Below are 20,118 nucleotides of genomic sequence, written 5' to 3'. Positions count from 1 at the left end.
GACGAGAAAGTAAGTTTGCTTTGGCCTCCTGATTACGAGCTATGTGACAAAGCCCTAAATTTTAATCTGATTTCTTCCCTGTCACAAGCCTCAGCTCTGCCGATGTTCCCGCGTGCCTTCGTTATCAATAGCACTGCCACAAATTTCGCCTTGATCTTGCGGTTCCTTGTGGGCAAAGGAACACCATGGAGACCGCAGCCTCGGCTCGTCAGCAGCGGGCTTAGGCTTCGCCCGTGTGCGCCGGCCTCTCAGGTACGGCCCCGGGCGTAACGGCTGTGCTTACTCATCGCCTCCACCTGGAGAGCGACTGAAGGTCTCAGGCTGGCGTGCAACAGTGCCAGAAGAGGCAGAATGTGTTAAATAACCTTTAAGTCACACGCATTTTCGGGTGTTCTTGTGAACGCCCTGCAACGACGGGGATTGCGTTCCGGCAGGCAACTCTTCCGAGGGGCGGTGGCGCGTCGAGGCCTGGGGGCTCCTGCGGGAGCCTCCTGCAGCGGCGGCGGCCGCAGAGAGGGTCAGCGGCGGTGCCCAAGCGGCCGAGTCACCCGCACCCGGGCAACCCCCCCCACCCCCACCGGCGGAAGGCAGGGCTGGGGGCCGGCCAGAAGCCGCATCGAGCCGCCGGGCCCCGGCCGCAGAAGCCGCCTCGCAGCTCGGGCCGAACCCCACGGCGGCCGGGCCCGGGGACGAAGGGGGTCGAGAAGGGCGGGCGGTCCGGACCGGCGGGACGGCTGCGGGCGGCGAGTCGCGGCTGCTCCGCCGGCGCTGCACCGCCCGGGCGCCGCCGCTAGGGGTCTCGGCTGGGCGGGGACGGCCGGGCCGCACCGCACCGCCCGCCCGGGGGCGGGCCGGGCCATCAGCTGACCGGCCCCGCCGCGGCGCTCGGCTGGTGCCGCCGCAGCTCAGTAGCTCTCCCCGGCAGCGGCGCGGCCCCGCGGATTTACTGCCGGACCCCGCCGCGTCTCGCCGGCCGGGCTCTCTCCTTCCCTCCCTTCCTCCCTCCCTCCTTCCCCCGCTCCCGGCCGCCGCGATGCTGCCCCACTTAGCCCTCCTGCTGCTGGCCTCCGGCGCCGCTCGGGCTCTCGAGGTAAGCGGGGCAGGGGGCGGCCGGGCGGGGGCTTCCCCGCCGTCCTCCTCCGCTTCCCCGGGGCTTTGTCTGCCCGCAGCCGCCCCTGCGGCGTCGGCTTCCCCGCGACGGGGCGGGGCGGGCGGGGGTCGCCGGCGCCCGTCACGCAGTCGGGCGGCGGGGGGGGGGGGGCTTCCCCTGCCCCGGCTGCCGTCGCCCTCCCGCCGCCGCCGCCGCCGAACAATAGGGCCGCTCCCGCCGAGCGGTGCGGCCAGCCGCGGGGTGGTGGAGGCGGCGAGGAGGAAGAGGGCTGAGAGCCGCCGGGGCGGGCGCCCCCCGGCCCCGCCACGCGTGTCCGCCGTGGGCGGCTGCGTCCGTCCTTGCCGGCTCCCTTCGCTGAGCCGGTCGCCGCCGGGGCGCTTCCCCGTTAAGTTGGGCCGCCCCCCGCGGAGCCGTCTGGCGCGGCGGCGGGGGTCCGCGGGGAGGGGCGGCGGCGCCGGCGGGCGGGGCGGGGGTGGGCCCCGCGCGTCCCGCGGGGGTTTCTCCGCCGGGGAAGGGAAACTTTTCCTGCGTGGGGGCACGCTGCGGGCGGGGAAAGCGGGTGGCTCAGCGGCATCCTCCCCCCTCCCGGGGTCGTGGAGCCGTGATGCGGGTACCGCCGCCCACGGAGGAGGGAGGGGGGGAATGTGGGTGGCAGGAGGGCAGAGCAGGGCAGCGCCTTCCCCATCGCGCACCCACACGCAGGTGCGTGGGGCGGCGGCGGGGAGCTCCCCGCGGGCTGGCGCAGCAGCCCTGCGGGGGCGAGAAGGCGGCGCCCGCGGGGGTGCGCGGGGAGGGGGCGGCGGCTGCCGGGGCCGTGCCGTGTCTCCCCCACCCACCCGTGGGCGGGCCGGTGTGGAGCGGCGCGGAGGCGTGAGAAGATGGCGCCTCTGCAGTGCAGCAGCGAGGCGCCGCCGCGCGCCCTGCGGCCGCCGGCAGCCCGCGCCCCTCCGCGGCCGCCCCTCCCCTCCCCGGGGGCGGTCCCCTCCGCCGGGACCCCTCCGGCTGGGGTGGGGTGGGGCCGGTCCCCCGCTCCCCTCCTCCGGCCGGGGGTGTGAGCGCACCCCAGACCCTGCCGGGAGGACTCTGCGGGGCTTCGCAAGGCTTAACCTCAAAGGAGGGGCCGACAAGGCTGGGTGTCCGTGCTCTCCCCACCCACACACACCCCCCACACACCCCTAAAAAAAAAAAAAAAAAAAAAAAGAAGGCGTCGGAAGGGAGAGTTACCTCCTGGTGTCCTCCGGTCCTTGGTTGCCAGACCTCGGCCTTGAGACCTCAGCTTCTGTCCTTCTCTAGCATTAACCCACCCTTCTGCCGAGGGGGGCTCAGGGTGTGGGTGGGGGTGAGGTGAATGCCAACGTGTAGCTTAAAAGCAGAGCCTGAAGCTTGGCGCTCCTCCTTGGGCAGGGGGATGCAGGGCTGCGGCTCAGGTGCCCTTCCCGGGAGGGAGCCTGGTACCCAGCAGGTGAGGAGAGATGGAGCAGAAGGCTCTCCGTCCCTGTCCCTCCCGGCTCCGCGGCTGCCAGCCACAGGCTTTTGCTTCCAGGCATGATCTTGCCAACATTGAGCAGGGTATATCAAGCTGAGCAGTTGTAAAGATGCTCAGAGGTTTTAAAGCTTCCAGTTACAAAACTCATTTGGGTTTTATCAGCTTGATGTGATCATTTGTTGTCTGAACGCAATAGGAGGAAATCTCTGCCTTGAGTGCATAGCTGAAGTAAAAAATGAGGCTTTACAATTGAGACCATGCTTCAGGATGCAGCACAGAGGGATGGACGTTTCTGCTGGGTCCCTGTAGCCCTGGTCTTACAGACAGGTGTGTGGGTATTGACATTGTAAAGGTGGTTGTAAGAAAGGGGGCTTGGACTTTGCACCAAGACTGTTCAGGGGAGAGTCTCTGTTCAGAGACCTCTGCAGTGGTGTCTGCCTTAGTGACATCCAGAATTTTCAGAGACATCCTTTGCCTCGAAACATTTTCTTAAATATGGGCACTGATATTTCTGCAGAAGCTTTAAATCTTGTTCTGTCATTCCATATGAGCATTTGCATTTATCCTTTTAAAATTTTTTTTTCATGTTTGATAGTGGGGTAGGTTTTAACATCTGGTCTTCTTGTGATCAGGCATTTGACAGTCTTGATACTCTCAGGTTCATGTTTTGAACAAGTGACTGCTTTTATAATACTGAAATATTTCATATTAGGGATTATATGTGTGCATTTACCACACTTGAACTGTCTTCATACGCTAATATGTGCAATTTCGATGTTTGAATTCTCTGTAGATCTCTTTTCTGAAAAGAAACATATTTCTTGCCATTTTAAAAAATTCTTTCTGGAAAACTGGAAAGAACCTCTACTTTGCTTTCACAGGGCACAGTATAAGGAAGAGGGAAAGCAGGAACAAAACAAATTCTTTCTCTATTACACATTAAGAATTCCTTTCTAAAATTACAGGTAGATTAATATTTATGTAGCTTTAAAGGAAATATTCCTTAGTGATGCTTCGGTGATGTCGTGGTTGCTTAGCATGTTGCTTCTGCCACTTCTGTGAATCACACTTACTGATGTTAGGAAGCCCATTGGCCAAGGGTCTCGTAATTTGCGAAACCATCATATTCTTCAGTAGCTATTTTCCCATTTAATCTCTTTCCATTAACTGTCTGATTTCAGTAGATAAACGCAACATACAGTAACTATCCTTGTGAATTTGCGTGAATGATCCTAGTTTATAAACCAAGAATTCTTTGCCTGTTCTGCTTGCTGCTCTAGCTCCATGTTTGCAAGCGAGAGGCTTATGCCAGCCAACGGAAATCAAGTTGTTAAGGTGTCGCTATCATACAAGCTGACCCTCAGAAAGTCAGATGACAAGAAGTACACTGCCTGACAGCTTTGTGAAACTGGGTAATGCAGTGCTTCATAGGTGGTTATTTTTGTTCTGTACTTTTTTTTTTCTAAATGAAAGACCCAAAATATTGGTTTCTTCATCGCTTAGTTTTCAAGCAGACCTTTAGAAATCACTTTGCAATATGGGAATTACAGACTTTCGGTTCCTCTTCCCATCAGTTCTGTTCCCGAATTCCTCTGGCAAAGGTTTTGTGTTTGTTGAAGGGTCCCTTTTTGCACTGCCTATTTAAAATGCTGCCGTGTTGTGGTGGGCGGGTGGCTGCGTGGGTAAAGCGGGGCAGGGCAGGCGCTGTGGGTTCTGGTGTGCTGACAGGATCTTTGGCAGTCAGGTGGACAAGTTAGGAGAGTAAAAAAGGAACTTTGCCCTTGCTCCCTCATTTGTCTCTTGCTTGATTAATTAGTGAGCAACGAACAATTTTGAGACTTGAGTTCTCTTCAAATGCGTTTCCTGGGAAAAATATGATCAGCTGCTCTGCTTCTTTGCAAAACATGGATGAAAACATGAGGGAACTGACAAGACACTGATATTTTAAAATTTTTTTTTGCATGAGCTGTTTGTGTGACGGAAGCAACTGATCTTTCATAATCAGTTTTAGTTGATCAGTGTTGAATTTTGTGGCAAACCTATAAGAATTATAGATCGTCTTTGATGGCTTTTCATGACTTCCTCTTTGTGCATGTTTATTAAACTGCAAAGAATAATGAACAGTTTGGTTTGTAAGTTGTATGAAGAAAAGGTATGATGCTTTGCTTTAATTGGCAGTCCTTTTCCAGTACAAAGCTTAGCAAAATAGCTTAAGAGCGTGGTAACTTCATGTAACCAGTTGATAAACTGGCAGCTGTTTTTCTGGGCAGAATAATTTTACCGATTCTTTTAGTGACTCGGTAAAATAATTAACACAAGCTGCTGGGTGTGGTGACCTGATCAAGAAATTAGTAGATAGGATCCTTCAGGAGGGCTCTGGCCTACCCCCCTGCCCAAAGCAGGGGCAGCTCTGGGGTCAGACCAGGCTGCTCAGGGCTTTCTGCAGTTGGGTCTTGAAAATGGAGCTCCAAGGACAGAGCCTGTGCAACCTCATGGGGCAGCCTGCTCCATCTGCAGTTTGATTGGGTTGCCCCTAGCTTGAGATGCGTCTCCAAGCTGTTACTTGTTTATTTTTAAGGTAGTATCTCTAGGCTTAATTCACATCCTTAGTCCTGACTACTCTGGCTGAGTGTCATTTTGACATCTGCTACATCTTCAAAAAATGTATGTAAAAATCAGGAGTTGAAAAAATTGTATTTGAGTTTAATAAAAAAATATTCATGTCTGTCAAATGTCCATGTGTATATATACACATGTGTGCATACATATAATGCATCAAAATCACCTAATATGTCAACATAATGTATGCAAATATATTGAAATCCCTGACACATTTGCGTATTTAAAGTATGACATTAAAATCACCGTACATGTACGTCTCTTTACATACATTATATTACTATATGGGCTATATTAAAGCAATAGTCACTTACATACCTCCTTATGTCCAGGCAGTGAAGAGATAGACTTCTAGACTGCTGCTGATAAAAATATAATTGGTTTTATATATGGTAATAGGTTCATTGAAGTTGTTAGGTGAGCTGTCTGGTGTGGTTTTAACACATAAGTCTAGAGCTGTGTGTTACCGGATTTAAATTTGGGGGATTTTGAAAAAATCCTGTGGTGTAAGAAGATTAAAAGTAAAGCAAATTGAAAAAAATCCAAAAGACTTTCTGTAAGCTTGGCTAAATGTTAGAGCATGCTCTTGCGATGAGAGTTTACAGCAGTTCCTGCCAGGCTCAGGATTGCTAAGAGCAATGTTGATAGCAAGCTTGAGCCTGGAATCATTCGTAGACAAAGGATTCCTCATAAGAGAAGTTAAAACTTTTGCTCTGACCTGCCTTCTTTTTTGTTTTGTTTGTTTAAAACTGAATGCACTCAGTCTGATGAACCCTTCTTCTCACAACTTGATCTGGAATCTACCCTCCTTCCCTGACTCTGCTTCAGAAATTCCTACAGTTGGGGTATTGAAAACACAATTTTCCGACTCTTTAGGTGATACCAAACCAGCTGAGGGTATCAGCCAGTAATGGCTGGTGTGTGGTTTTGAGTCTTCAGACCTAAATAAGTCCCTTTTCTGCCACTGATTGTAATGTGACATTGGTTCTGAAATGTGGGTACTTGTTGTCTTTTTTAATTCATTTTAATTAAAAATCCTTTAGAGAGCTACCTGATTATTAAATATTGTTGTGCTCTGCTGTAGATTCCGAAAGCTCTGGAGATGCTTCAAGTTAACAAAACCATCTACTTTTCCTTGTCGGAATTTAGTCATACAGCAAAAGAGAAACAAAACAAATGGGGATAATGGCCTCTGTTCAAGGGGATGAGTTTGAATGACAGCCAATTAGTAAGTGCGTATATATATGAGTGTTTATTAAAAAAACCTAACAAATGCCACACCTCAAGCTCCTTGCTACTTGGAGGATATGGGATTGTTTTGCTACTGCACTTTGTGGCAGAATAAGTACTTGACAATGATTCAAGTTATTACAAAACAAAATTTCACATGATGGAAATATACTGGTAAAGGGCAATACATGCCACAGTGTGTAATTAATGCCGGTATCTTGCAGTGGCTCATAAAACAGACTTTCTGGGTGACAAACGCATCTTGGTGTGTGCATGTAAAGATATTAAAATAAGTTACGCTTTTTAGAAGAGTGGGAAACTTTAAACCAGCTACTGACGGTAAGGACGCTGCTATTTTGCAACTGTGTACTGCAGGTTTCTTGCCTTGCATGGATTAAGAGAAACAGGACACAGTGATAGATACGGGTGTTGCTGGTTTCTTTAGCTTCCAGTGTAACCACTTTGTAAGTGCTGTGACTTCTTCAGCTGAGAAGCAGGACTTCTGGCTTGCTGTGTTTTCTTGATGATCCTCCCAGCAAGTTCAGCAGAATTAATCTTTTCTTGAGGACTTAGTATTAAAGGATAAGTGTAGAATGCAGTGATTTACAAGGCTTTCCAAAAGAAGTAAACCTTCTGGTCAACTGATGGCATTCCATGGATTGTGGGACAGATGAGTTTTAAACAGAGGAACCCGTGAGCTGGTGTGCTTTGTGGTTTTATAATCTGGCTGCTCTTTTCAGGTGGCAGTTAAACACTGCTGTTTGGCTGGCAACGAACCTAGCTCAGGAGTTGGCTGCTGAAAGCTGCTTGTCCTGCTTCCACCAGTGGCCACCACTCTGTAAGCTCAGCCTTTTCAGCATTCTTTCACCCCTGTCTGGGCTGGTTTTACGATCCTGTGCCATGTTGAAAGAAGTGAGCTGTGCCTTTTTTGGTAGGTGTCATCTTCTGGCAGATGCTTCAGAGACCTGAGTCAGAAAATGGCTGCAAGCAGTTGAACTGGCCCAGCTAAAAGGGCAGGCAGCTTCTTTGGGGAAGAACGACAACCTCTGAAACATCCTTTGCTGAAGTTGATATAATAGCATTTAATTAACGCGTTAGTCCCTTTGCCTCCCTCTGGTGACCTGCCGCAGAGCTTGAACAGTCTTTTCACAACTGACCCCTCTTTGCTTCCCGATTGTTAAGTGTTAGCGACAAGTCACTGTGAAAGGCAAAAATCCCCAAGGAGCCCTCTTCAGGGATGGATAACTCCATTCCATTCCCACTGACCCGTTTTGAGCTAATCCAGGTAGGAATTCCCTGTTCACCCTTTCCTGGGCTGTCTTTCCTTAGAGCACAGCGTATCTATTCAACCGCAGCAGATAACCTGTGACAGGAATGGGGCACAACTGGTTGTACCTGTTAGTAAAGGTATTTAAAAATTGCTCCTTTTCAGAGCAGGCTTCCACATGATCCACTTTGGCAGTTTGTATGATTTATGTAACTTCTGTTTGGAATTGCAATTAGTAAAACAAAGCGTATGTCTAATAGGAGTTCAAGCTGGGGCAGGGGGGAGGGTGAGCAAAACCCTGTATTGTTTGGGAACTGCATTAATTTTGGACTTTGTTTTTGAAACTGCAAAAAGGGGGTTTATGCATACACAGCTCAAATTTAGGTAATACAGTTATTTGGTGCTAATAGATTAGAAATAATACTATTAATGATTTTTTTTTTTATGGTGAAGGTGAGAATTGTCTCCTCATCCACCTCCACAATTTAGAAATAGTATCCAGTGCACAAACATAGGAGAAAATAGAGATGGGGCAGGATTTTGGAGTTATTTCCAATTTCCTTGTTGTGCTATTGTATTGTTCCTGTGCCTGCAGCAAACCTTCTCTTACCTTATCAGCACATTTTTGAGGTAGAGATTGCTCATTTTGAAACTCTGACCCTGTAAAATTGATTTTTCGCTAAATTACGGGCTCTTCAAAGGGCTGATTTCCCTCCCCCCCAACCCGCATTGTCAGATACCATGATATAGTTTGGTGACAAACAGCTAACTTGAGTTGTTCTTCCTGTGCTTAGTTATGTAAATTTATTTGTAACTGGAGTTCTGGATCTGGAATAGGGAGTACTGAACTGATACAGTAGTTTTGTTGCATACTGCTTTCTCATCATTTGAAAGGTAACTTGAAAAACTACATTTGTTCCCTGTGTCTTACCTGAAAACATGGAGAGAGATATTTTTGTTGTTGTATCATTGTTAAAGGTTTGATTCTGTTGTAGTTAATTTTTGAAGCTCCTCGTAAACTGAGTCATGGCTTTTTAAAACACATCCCATATAACGCCTGTATATTTGTAAACAGTGAAAAATACAGTATTATCTAGGGGAAGGTAAACTGAGGAAGAGAACAGAACTGTTACTGCAACAAAAAGGCAGTGGCTTTAAAACGGCATTTGTTATTTTTGGTATTTTCCTTTTTTTTCTTTATAGGTGTTGTAAATTTAAATGTACTAACTGTTGATTGATTGTAGTTTAATTGTTGAGCACTTACAGCATGTAAATTAGGAGTTTTTGTACATGCCTAGCATTAGTAAGCATCTGGACCTGTAGCAGGCATTAAGGTGTTGGGTTGTTTTGAAGCTTGTTTGATACTCTTCTGCAGCTCTGCTATGTGTGCCTTCTCTGTCTTCTGCCCAGTTCTCTTAAGTATGAAGTGGAATAACATTGCATTTAATGACACATCTTTCAGCATCCTAATTTTGTTTTGCCAGTTTTGTCTTTGGTTCCATTAAGCCTTGAAGAATAATATTGATCTGAAGTTGCTCAACAGCAAACATTCTAAACTGAGACTTCTGTAACTCCAACTAGTCCTTTCAGTGTTGCTTAGCTCCTAGAACTTCACTGCAAGCAACTTGCTGGTGGGAGCTTGTCTTTAATCCCAGCGTCCAGAAAAATATGACTTCATCATGAGAATGTCAGCTTTACTTTTTTTTTTTGGGGGGGGACACCCACCCCAAACTTAAAATTTATTATTTAAATTTATGCAAGAGAGTGGGAGTGGGAGTTGGAAAGCCTTAAAACTCAAAGAGCAAATAAGGGACCTGTAATACATGTGAGTGTTACAGAGTTTTGAGGACTTCTGAAGGTCCCCAAAGGGACCTGGACACTGACAGTCTCTTTCAGTCTTGTTTAGAATCATAGAACAGTTTGGGTTGGAAGGCACCTTTAAAGGCCATCTAGTCCAACCCATCTGCAATGAGCAGGGACATCTTCACCTAGATCCATCCAATCTGACCCTGAATGTTTCCAGAGATCACCAGCCATCTACCACCTCTCTGGGCAGCCTGTTCCAGAGTTTCACCTCCCTCATCATAAAAAAATTTCTTCCTTATATCTAGTCTAAATCTACCCTATTTTAGTTTAAAACCATGACCTCTTCTGCTATTGTAACAGGCCCTGCTAAAAAGTTTGTCCCCATCTTTCTAATAAGCCCCCTTTAAGTACAGAAAGGCCACAATAAGGCCTCCCTGGAGCCTTCTCTTCTCCAGGCTGAACAACCCCAACTCTCTTGGCCTGTCCTCGTAGGAGAGGTGCTCCAGCCCTCACATCATTTTTGTGGCTGTCCTCTGGACCTTCTCTAACAGGTCCATGTCCCTCCTGTGCTGAGGGCTCCAGAGCTAGATGCAGCACTCCAGGTGGGGTCTCACCAGAGCAGAGCAGAGGGGCAGAATCACCTCCCTCGACCTGCTGGCCATGCTTCTTTTGATGCAGCCCAGCATATGGTTGGCCTTCTGGGCTGCAAGCACACATTGGCTTATGTCCAGCGTTTCATACACCAGAAGCCCCAAGTCCTCCAAAGGGCTGCTCTCAGTCCCTTTATCCCCCAGCCTATACTGAATATTGGGGGTTGCCCCAACGCAGGTGTAAGACCTTGTACTTGGCCTTTTTGAACTTCACAAGGTTCACACAGGCCCACTTCTCAAGCTTGTCCGGGTCCCTCCTGATGGCATCCCATCCCTCAGCTGTGGGTCAACAGCACCACTTGGCTTGGTGTTGTCTGCAGACTTGCAGAGGGTGCACTTAATCCCACTATGTTGTTCAAGATATTAAACAGTACTGGTCCCAATACAGACCCCTGAGGGACACTACTTGTCACCAGTCTCCATCTGGACATTAACCACTACCCTCTGGATGTGGCCATCATGGAGAGTGGCTTGGTGACTACATCGGGCAATTCCCTCAGGACTCTGGGATGCATCTTGTCAAGATCCATAGACTTTTGCATGTACTGGTTCCTCAGGTCGTCACGAACCTGATCTTCTCTTACGGTGGGAGGGACTTTGCTCCCCCAGTCCCACTCTTGCAGTCCATCCACTCAATTGGTGTGGGAAGAGAGGTTGCCAGTGAAGACTGAGGCAAGCTGTTGAGTACCTCAGCCTTCTCCTCATCCATTATTACCAGTTTGCTAGTCTTGCTCACCAGGGCGGTTATGCTTTTGCTGACCTTCCTTTTCTGGCTGACATACCTGTGGAAGGATGTCTATCATTTTTTTGTGTCCCTTGCCAAGTTCAGCTCCAGCTGCTCCATGGCCTTCCTGACCCCATCCCTATACAACCAGGCAGCATCCCTGTATTCTTCCCAGGATACCTGTCCCTGCTTCCCCTGCTTGTGCACTTCCTTCTTGCCCTTTAGTTTGACCAGCAGGTCTCAACTCAGCCATGCTGGTCTCCTCCTGCCTTCCTTTTGTGATTTCTTACACCTGGGGATCGAGAGCTCTCGTGCTCTATGAAAAGCATCCTTAAAGATCTGCTGGCTCTCTTCTGCTTCCTTGTTCCTGAGGGCAGTTTCTCAGGGGGTAAGGGGGTACTATAGGCTGACTCCTTGAAGAACTGGAATTTTGCTTTCCTAAAATGCAGGGTTACATTAATTTCTACTTTGACATTGTCTTTTGTTTCTCATACTGGTACTATAAAGTTGTGGGGGATTTTTTTATGTTTCCTGCTAGCCTTAACACCTGATAGTTTCTCCTTTTCCACGCGCAGAGTGTTCTTTGTTATTGTAATGCCATCTCTGAGCTGTTGATGTGAAGTGTTTCACCTTTCACTACTAGCCTGTCAGACCTCTTTGAATCCAGGCCAAGGCGACACCTCTGACAAAAATCAGCACTTGCCTGGTTGGGTCACAAACTGCGTTGTTTTGGTGAACTGGAAGGATGAGCCAGGTTGGTGGGAGAGGTGTTAGGTGCCTGCAATGGGCAGTTCTTGTGCTGCGGTCGGGGAGGGAGGGTTGCGGTATCAATCTGTGGCACCACGCACAGAGCTGGTGGCTCACGATGGCTGACAGGCTTCATGAAGTCCTTGTTCTGATTACAGGGGGCTTTTGTTTGGGCAGAGGATCTGACGCCTTTCTGAAGGTGTTTGCAAGAAAATCCCGTAAACAGCTGAGCTTGGGTAGAAAATGTAATCTTTGATAAACAGCAGGGTAAAAGTAAATCAAGGCATTTTACTTTGAAATCACAGTCTAAACTATTTCTGAAAACATATTTAAAGGAGACTTAGGATTTGTCAAGCAGTTTTAGATTAATTTATAGCTACAATACAAATTCTAAACTACTGAGGTATTGTTTAAATCTAACAAAACCTGTGTGGGCAGTGGGCAAAAATTCTGAAGGTCAAGACCCAGGCTCTGAAAATTGAGGCTGATGTTGCTTGGTGGATCTGAACCATCCCCTTTCATTTGAGTGGGGCTGCCCATGCTTGAATATAAATGTGTGCATAAATTGGTGATATGTTTTAAGGAAATTGTGTCTCTTAACTGGTAAGAGGAAGAAAGCTTTAATTAATCTGTCACTTAAAAGAAAACTTCTGAGTAACAAAAGGCTTTTATGTACTCCTTTATAAGCAGAAAGACAAAATGCGACTTAGAGTGCTGTTGACTTGTGAGACTCAACAGTAGCAGGTGGGAGGCTGAATTTTCTGTTTTTGCTGTAAAACCAGTGTTTGATACCAAGGCTGGTAATAAGTGGCCTCCTCATTTTAAAGAGGAATGTTGAGGCCTGGAGCCCATATGGAAAATGGAACATGGGAAGGACTAGCGTTGGGTGAAGCCATGGGCACCTATGTTGTGCTCTGCAGGGCTTCCCCCTGCCCCAGGCTCCTCCTCTGCCCAGGCCTCCTGCCCCCTCACCACCCCACAACTGAGCAGTGGGGCTTTGCTGTGCGGTGAGTTTGGGTAAACTTGGCATGGATTTGAGATTACATTATTGTGTGCTAGGTATGGTTTTGGGGAGCTGAGCCCATCCTCTCCGAGAGGGCTCAGGGAAGAGAGGGTTAGGACAGCAATTAGTGGCTCTGATGATAGAGGTAATTGAAAAAAATTAAACGTTTTTTTAATTCCAACTCCAGAGATAAAGCCGGATGAGAAAAACAATCTGTAATTTATCAGAAAGAAGCTTGAACGGCACCTTAATTGCCTCCACAAAGAGAAAATACCAGGCAAGGAAAGGCATGCCAAGTACTGCTGTCTGGAAGGCATTCAGACAGGGAACTGGGGACATGTTTGTGTGACAGTACCGTCTCAGGGCAAACTGAGAAAAGAAACATATTTTTTGCCTCCTGATGTGAAGACTGCGCAACTAATTTTCCAAAGAAGTAAATACAAGATGTTGGCCTCCATCGTGGTAAACAGGAGAAACATGAAAGCCTGTGATGTACAGGAGGTCAGGTCAGATGTTTTCTGTTCAAATCGTGGGATTTAAATTCTGTACCCACCCCCACCCTGGGGAACTCCCAGTGCCTTTAAACACACCCTGAGGGGAATGCAGCCGTGTCTGGTCATGCAAAGTTTTGTAGACAATAACACTGTTTGCATATACAGCATAAGTTATTTGCTTCTGATTTTAAGACGTGAGTTTTGCTGTTATCAAAACATAATTAATTATTTTTTTAAACCTGTTGTGAGGTAGCATTGTCTGTGACAAACTGTTTAGTATGGTTTGGGTTTTCACAGATAAAATTGTGTATTAATATTTGCAGAACTACGCAAGGAAACATTTGCAAAGCGTCTGCTCTTAGTGTTAAATTGCGATAAAAAATGAGTGAAAAGTTTTCTGAACCCTTTAAAAGGTTTAGTTTATTAACAGCCCTGGTGAAATAAAAGACCCTGGAGCTGGACACTGGCAGGCTGGGTTGTTTGGGTCTGTTTCCCGTGCTGCTGAGTAGTGCTGAACAAGTTTGGATTGTATCTGCTTGCAGTTGCCTATGCTCCGTGCATTCAACCCAGCTCCATGGCTCTCCAAACCAGAAATTTTAAAGAAAGAAAGAAACAGTTTTTAAGGAGTTGTCTGGAGTTGTAAATGGCCTTAACAGATAAGGAGTACTTATGTGTTTTCAAGTGTTCTCATTTTTTAAATGACTGAGCCTGCAAAAGAAAAATCCTTGGGAGGATGATCACTAAATAATGTATCTTAGGAGCGATAGCTCCCCAGTGTTTCTGTAACAGCTGAGGCTGATGTAAAAGGCCATATGAGCTGTTGGGGAATGCTGCGTTTAAGCTGGAGTGCAGTCTTTTTTTATGCCCATTACTTATTGCTTTTTAATTACAGGGAATAATTTGGGTAAGGAAAATATTTAAAATTTGAGGAATTGGGCTCGTCAGAACTCGCCAAGTTAAATTTCAGTATGGTATCCATGCCTTAGCTGCCAGCAGCTCTCCCTGGAATTAGGCTCTGGCAAGGTATGAGCTTGTCCAGAGAGGTGAAAGAAAGCTGTAGTAATTGTGGGTCTCTCTGCTTATCTCACTGCTCCAAGAGAGTATAATTTGTCTTGTTTGATCTTGTCTGAAGTCTTACGATTTGCTTTGAATTCCTACCTTTATATTGCCCTTTGCAAAAGCATGGATGGGGAGACCTCTTGGGTTCTCCCTCCCTTTGCTGAGCACTGCGGTTCTAGTGTTTTTCTGCGGCAGCTCTCCTGATGCTGGGCCAGCCGATGGATTATTGTCAGGGGCTGTCCCTCCAGGGCTTGAGGAGCTTTTGGGTGTCTTCCACACAAAGGAAAATTCCTGTTATTTACCGTGCAGTCAATAAACCCTTTTGTAATTCTTGTTAGGTTTGTCTTCCAGTCAACGGTGTCTCCGTCAAGTCTTTTTTTTTTTTTTTTTTTGGTGTTCAGCTGCTTTTGTCTTGCTTCTACAGTTTCAATTCTTGTTGCAGGAGAAACAATGCAGTATAGCATTCACTTCAAAAAAAAAAAAATCAACAAAAAAAGAAGGAAAAACCATCCCAAAAAACACCTCCCACCCCCCAGTTCTCCCTCTAGCTGTCTTACTTTGAGAAGCATACAGTATCGCTGGCTTTCTCATTCAAAGCCTGCTTTTAATCATGCCAGCATTCAAATTGCTGGTCTGCCTGAAGGTGATCTGCAAGGGAAGAAAAACAAGACAACCTTTTATGCTGCTCTGTGGTGTATGTTGTAAAAACCAGACTGAATGGTTTTCCCGAGTTGATGGGAAGAGGCAATAAACAACTTATTGAATGTTTTTTGGAGACTAGTGAAACTCTCACAATGATCCAGTGGAAGAGTAGGGAGAAAGCCTTACAATTACTAATTAATCTCTGGGTGGTTTAGCACTTCCAAATTAAAATGCCCGTAGATCTTGGGTAACGCATACCTTGAAGATTCAACTGTCTACTGCTTTGTTTGAATTAACAGTATGTGTTGTAGGATACCAAGTCTTCTTGCTAAACCAGGTGGTATAGAAATCCGGAACTGATGGGGTTTTTTTTGAGTCAAAATGTTCAGAAAAGAAAAGCGGATAATTTTTAGCCAACTGTTCCCATGACTTCAATTACATGTCATAAAAAAGCACATAAAAATTCCTTCGGGAAGTGCGTCTGTGTTTTAAGTCTTATGTAGTCAAATCACTTATGCCATCTAAATTGGTATGGTGTCAAGATCATTGAAGGTTTTAAACTGTGTGTGCCACGTCCTCCTTGTTGTTCTGCTTGTGCTCTGAAAGGAGAAAACTTATCTGGGGCGAGAACAGCACGCAGGCTCTGTGGGTAGCCTGCCTGCCCTGTTGGGATGTGGCTCTTTAAGTTCCTGAGAGATGCTTTGCTATGTATGATTTTTACCTTTTCCTTTAGCAAACTGGGGAGGGCACAGCTTTCTGAAGAACTTCCTTTAAAATGTTTATTGTTTCTAGAAATGTTACTTCAGAGACTTTCTTTAAATTGGGGGCCGGGAAGGGGTGGGCATCACTACTTGCAAGCTTGGTGTTCTGGCTACACCCTTACGTCTTTCAGAGAGGGTTGATCTCTCTAGTCAGTTAAAGCTGAGTATCAAGAACTGAAGGTATACAGAGCATAGAAGAGAAATAGGGGTTGAGCACCTACAGAGTTAAACTGAAACCTTGTATGTCTTTTTAAACATATTTGTACAAATCTGTTCTAGTGCTTTGTTTTAGTCTACTTAGAAACTTCCTCTGCTCTGTCTTTTCCTCTCAGACCTGAAATGATACTTTAAAAGCTTCTTAAACCAAACCATGATTTTTTATGGTTTGGTGGGGTTCTTTTTATGTGGTTGGTTTGTTTGTTTACGTCATGTGGGTTTGTGGGTTTTTTTTTTTTGTTTTGTTGTTAACATAATCCTTCATAGCTCTCTCTGATGTACTTTAAAAAAATTCTTGAAACTTCCCAGGCTGATTCTCCTGTCCTTGTCAGATCACGTGTATTGTATTAAAAAGTGTTTCTGATGCCCAGAATTGTAACTTTTATTGGTCCTTTTCTTTTCAGTCATAGCCAGGCTTACATACAGTATGTGGTGTTAGTTATGTGCAATGCCTAGATTTGGTATAAGCTTGCAAGGTAGATTCCCCTGTAAGTAGCAATAATGGACAAGTGGCTTGTAAACCAACAGCTGACAATTTAATTGCATAGGTTTCGATATACCTTTAAAAATAAAACAAGAAATGGAATGGATATGACGGCTTTGTTTTCAGAAGTAGCACTCTGGTTATGAATTTCTGTTTGCAGCGCTGAGTAAATAATGCGGTTCTACAGCTTGCATTGTTTTGATTAGGTGTTCAGAAATGCTTATCGTAATTGCTGGATCATTGGCACTTGCAATAGGGAGCTGGGAGTTTTTGAGAAATTGGTCACTTACAGCATACTGCAGGAGTGTTGGAAAAATGAAATTTTGTTTAGACATAGCTAAAAATACAATATAAACGAAGGAGAGCTTGTCATTTGAAATAAGAGTGCTTCATCTCAGTGAGGCTCTACTGTCTCCTCAATCTTCAGTGAATTCTTAATTTTGTAGTTGGTTTCCACGCTAATGCAAAGGATGTTATGACTTGTGTGAGGAAAGAGGCTGGTTTAATTTAGTAGACATGGGTATAGTACTGTGCTTGTTGTATACACAGGTTTATTAAATAGTTCAAGAGAAAGAGGGTGTTAGGGAATATACCATTTTTAATAAAAAAATGTGTGCTATTATGCAATGGTGGTTGTTACTGTTTTGTTTTGATTTTTTTTTGCCCCTCCTTCCAGGTGGGTTGTTAGATCCCTGTACGTAAGTCCTTAACAGCTTCCCCCCACTGACATGTTTGGTACCTGGAGTTATCTGCAGAACTAATTCTAAGTTAAGAGAATGGGTTTGGTTGCCTGAAACTGTTTAAAATACGTAGCCCAGTTGTACTTGAAGGTACATGTACAACAAATACTTTGCTAATGTTGGGTTAGCAGACACACCCATGTCTCATGGTGGATTCCGCTCTCTTCCCAGTTCTTAACAATGGGAGGAGATGGGAAAGATGCATGAAAATTACATGCTTTGCTTGCAATAATTATCGCTAGGAAAGGTGATGCTCACTATGTGCCTGCTTTGGCTTTGATGCTGGAAACTCTTACTAACTTGTGTTTGGTCTGCTTGGCGTGTCCTCTGCAGTGCCACTGCTATGCCTGCCACCTCCGCTTCTTGGTCTCTGCCTCCCTTCTTCGGTCCTCATCCTTGAACCTGTGGTGCAGGCCGCAGATTTCTGCTACGTGCCACAACTGTCTTCCAGGAGTGCCTCTCTTGAGCCCTCTGCAGGGATGGCGTTTCTGCCATCCTGCTTTAATTTTTGGTTTGTGGTAGTGTGTTGGTGTACTTGACTTGGATTGTTGTCTTCCCTTCTCCGTGTGCGAGCACATACAGTTCCCACACAGATAATTTTTATGAGGTGTCAGAAGGAAACAATTTTCTCTCAGTGAAGCTTAGCTCTTAGGATGATGTCCTTCTGAAGTGGGGGTGAGTGCGTGTCTACTGATTCCCTTCTGGGGAAGTGATGTTGAACCAAAGAGTAGGCTCTACAGTTCCCCTACTAGCCACATCTTTTTGCCAGCTTTGCGCCCCTACCTTTAGGAGGTGAGGCCCTCCCAGTAGCTGTGAATCGTTATTTTGGCTTTGAGAGATGCTCCCCCCACCCCCAACAAACACCAGTTCTGAATGAGTTTATACTACAAGGCAGTGGTTGTCGTTTTGCCAGCAGGTCTGAAAGGTCTGTGGACCAGCTTCCAGAAGCCTAGCTCTTTTGGACTAGGGTGTGTATTTCGTGCATGTATTTTTAGAGCCTCTTGGGAGGTGGAAGCAATTGTGCTGAGCCTTGTCTGGCTACGGGGCACCTGCTGCTATCAGCTGATAAAACCCCATTGAGATGGTGTGTTAAGCCTTGAAGAGGAAAACATTACAGTGAGTCTAGAGGACGGAGTAGGTTTGTGTTGTGGTATGGTGTGGGCTGGTGCGGCACTTGAGTTTCAGGAAACTCGGTGAGTCTGATTTTGGTGTTCCCTTTTGATTAAAGTTGGTGGCTTTATGCTGTGCCTATGGTAGCATTTATGTTCAGATCACAAGTGTGCGCAAGGAGAAGGTGCTGACAGGCTGACTCGCTAGGCTCAGCGCTGTGCTGCAGGGTGACCTTGGGGCGTGTGGGCTGGCTTCTTCCATGGTGGAACACAGCCAGAAGATGTTCTCCAGGAACATGCCTGAAATGTGCTGGCCCCTCACGGACACCCACGCCACATAACTGGACTAGGTGTGACTGGAAGTGAAATGCGCTGAGGACTGGTGAAAACACAGCTGTTCTGCTCTGCAGGTTCTCTCTGCATCTAATCTAATGTAACCGCAGAGGCGGCGGGAAGGACAGTGTCTTCCAGGCGTGACAACTTGTAGGGGTGCTCAGTTTGTCTATGGTAGTGTAGTCACTGAACTCCCAGCGTCACCTGGCTAATAAAGGCACTTGGGACAGCCACACCCATGGCCAGAAGCTGTGGTTACACACCACTGTCCTTCTGTTAAGGCTCCAAATGAAGGGGATGGGGGATATGGTCTTAAATAGTGTTTGCAATGAGAGAAGTTCAGCTTGAAGATAGTGCTTTTTTGCACCTCTCCTCTTTTTCTAGGGGCAAAAAGTGGTATGTGGCCATTTGGGAAAGACTGATTAAAGCAATTCGTATCTCTTGCAAAGCACTTAGTGACTTCTTCATGTAATCTACAGCACATTCCTCCAAGGGCACAGTCACATCCGTTGTTGCAAATGGATCAGTGCTGAGGAAATGTGCTGAGCGGGCATCTGGCTGGGACCCAGGATCCCCAAGCATCCATTCCTAACCTCAAGGGGTTTGTGGTTGTGTTCATCATTTAAAGGAGCAGTGCAAGAGCAAGAAACAGTTTCCTGCCTCTTTGGGGGTAGCTGCTTTTTTCTCTTTTCACTGTGAAGTGTATGTTTTAAGAATATTTTGATGTGGTTTGTATGTTATGTTTGGATGTAGGCTGAAGCTGGCAAAGCTCGATGCCTAACCTGTACATGAGCATATGTGTTTTTTGTTTTCTAAGTGCTGACTATTTGGAATCTCCAATGAAATATGAAATTCAGAGAAATTACCACTCACTTAAAATAGAGTGGCTAGCTTCAAGTTTACTTTTTATTTCTAATCCTTGCCAAGTCATCTCCTGTATTGTTATCTATTTGGTGGAGATGTTAATAGCTGCATAGGTGTGAAAATAAGAAGACCCTTGCTAAAAGTGTTAATGACCATAGGGTGGATATATAAAGCCTATTTTAGGTGAAATCCAAACAGTCTGAATGGCACTGTAGGCTGCTGGGGTTGGTTGCAAACAGTGTTTGTTCTTGTGTGTTGATGTGTATGCATAGTAAAGATAACTAATGATAATTATGGCTAGCTGTAGAGTGCCTGTCTGAGGAAAGAATCAGATGGACAGGGCTCTTCTGAAGAACAACCTGGTTAGGTTTAGCAGCACAGCACAGATGTTATGTTTAAGTTGAGGTAGTACTTAATCATCTTTTATTAAAATCGCCCATTTATAATTAATTAATGGTCAGATGCTCAGGTGGCTTGCAGAAAAGTTGACGATAATGCTCTGGCATAATGTATTTTTCAGAATTTTTAGCAAACTAATTAAAATGCTACTTCTCTATTCTTGTGTTTTTCTTAAACTTACAAATCTGTTAAGAGTGTCCAGCTGTCATTTAGAAAGGTTTTTTAGATTTGCGTAATACATAAAATTAAGCAATATGGTTATCATAGTTTCTGTAATTTCAAAAACTTGATGAGCACCTTGCTCATGCCCTTTATGGACATGTTTTGTAGTGTTGCATAAAAATTTTACCATCAAAGGTCTTGAAAGGAGAGGT

At 46.1% G+C, this 20,118-nt stretch overlaps 1 protein-coding gene across 4 annotated transcripts in view; it reads left to right on the top strand.

Annotated features, from left to right (window-relative positions):
- The first annotated feature begins 861 nt into the window (after window positions 1-861).
- APP (amyloid beta precursor protein) overlaps window positions 862-20,118 on the top strand; it is a 226,668-nt gene continuing 207,411 nt past the window's right edge. For 2 of the 4 annotated variants that reach the window (XM_064470144.1, XM_064470139.1), the window contains exon 1: window positions 863-1,090. In XM_064470144.1, coding sequence (XP_064326214.1) covers window positions 1,034-1,090 — 57 coding nt within the window. In that variant the 5' untranslated portion in view covers window positions 863-1,033. Of the gene's footprint in view, window positions 1,091-20,118 lie in introns of all 4 variants that reach the window. The other 2 variants (XM_064470153.1, XM_064470131.1) reach the window with 2 other exon arrangements.

This window comes from Phalacrocorax carbo, chromosome 1, assembly GCF_963921805.1.
Source record: "Phalacrocorax carbo chromosome 1, bPhaCar2.1, whole genome shotgun sequence".
NCBI lineage: Eukaryota > Metazoa > Chordata > Aves > Suliformes > Phalacrocoracidae > Phalacrocorax > Phalacrocorax carbo.
This window is presented reverse-complemented; position numbering and strand designations above follow the sequence as displayed.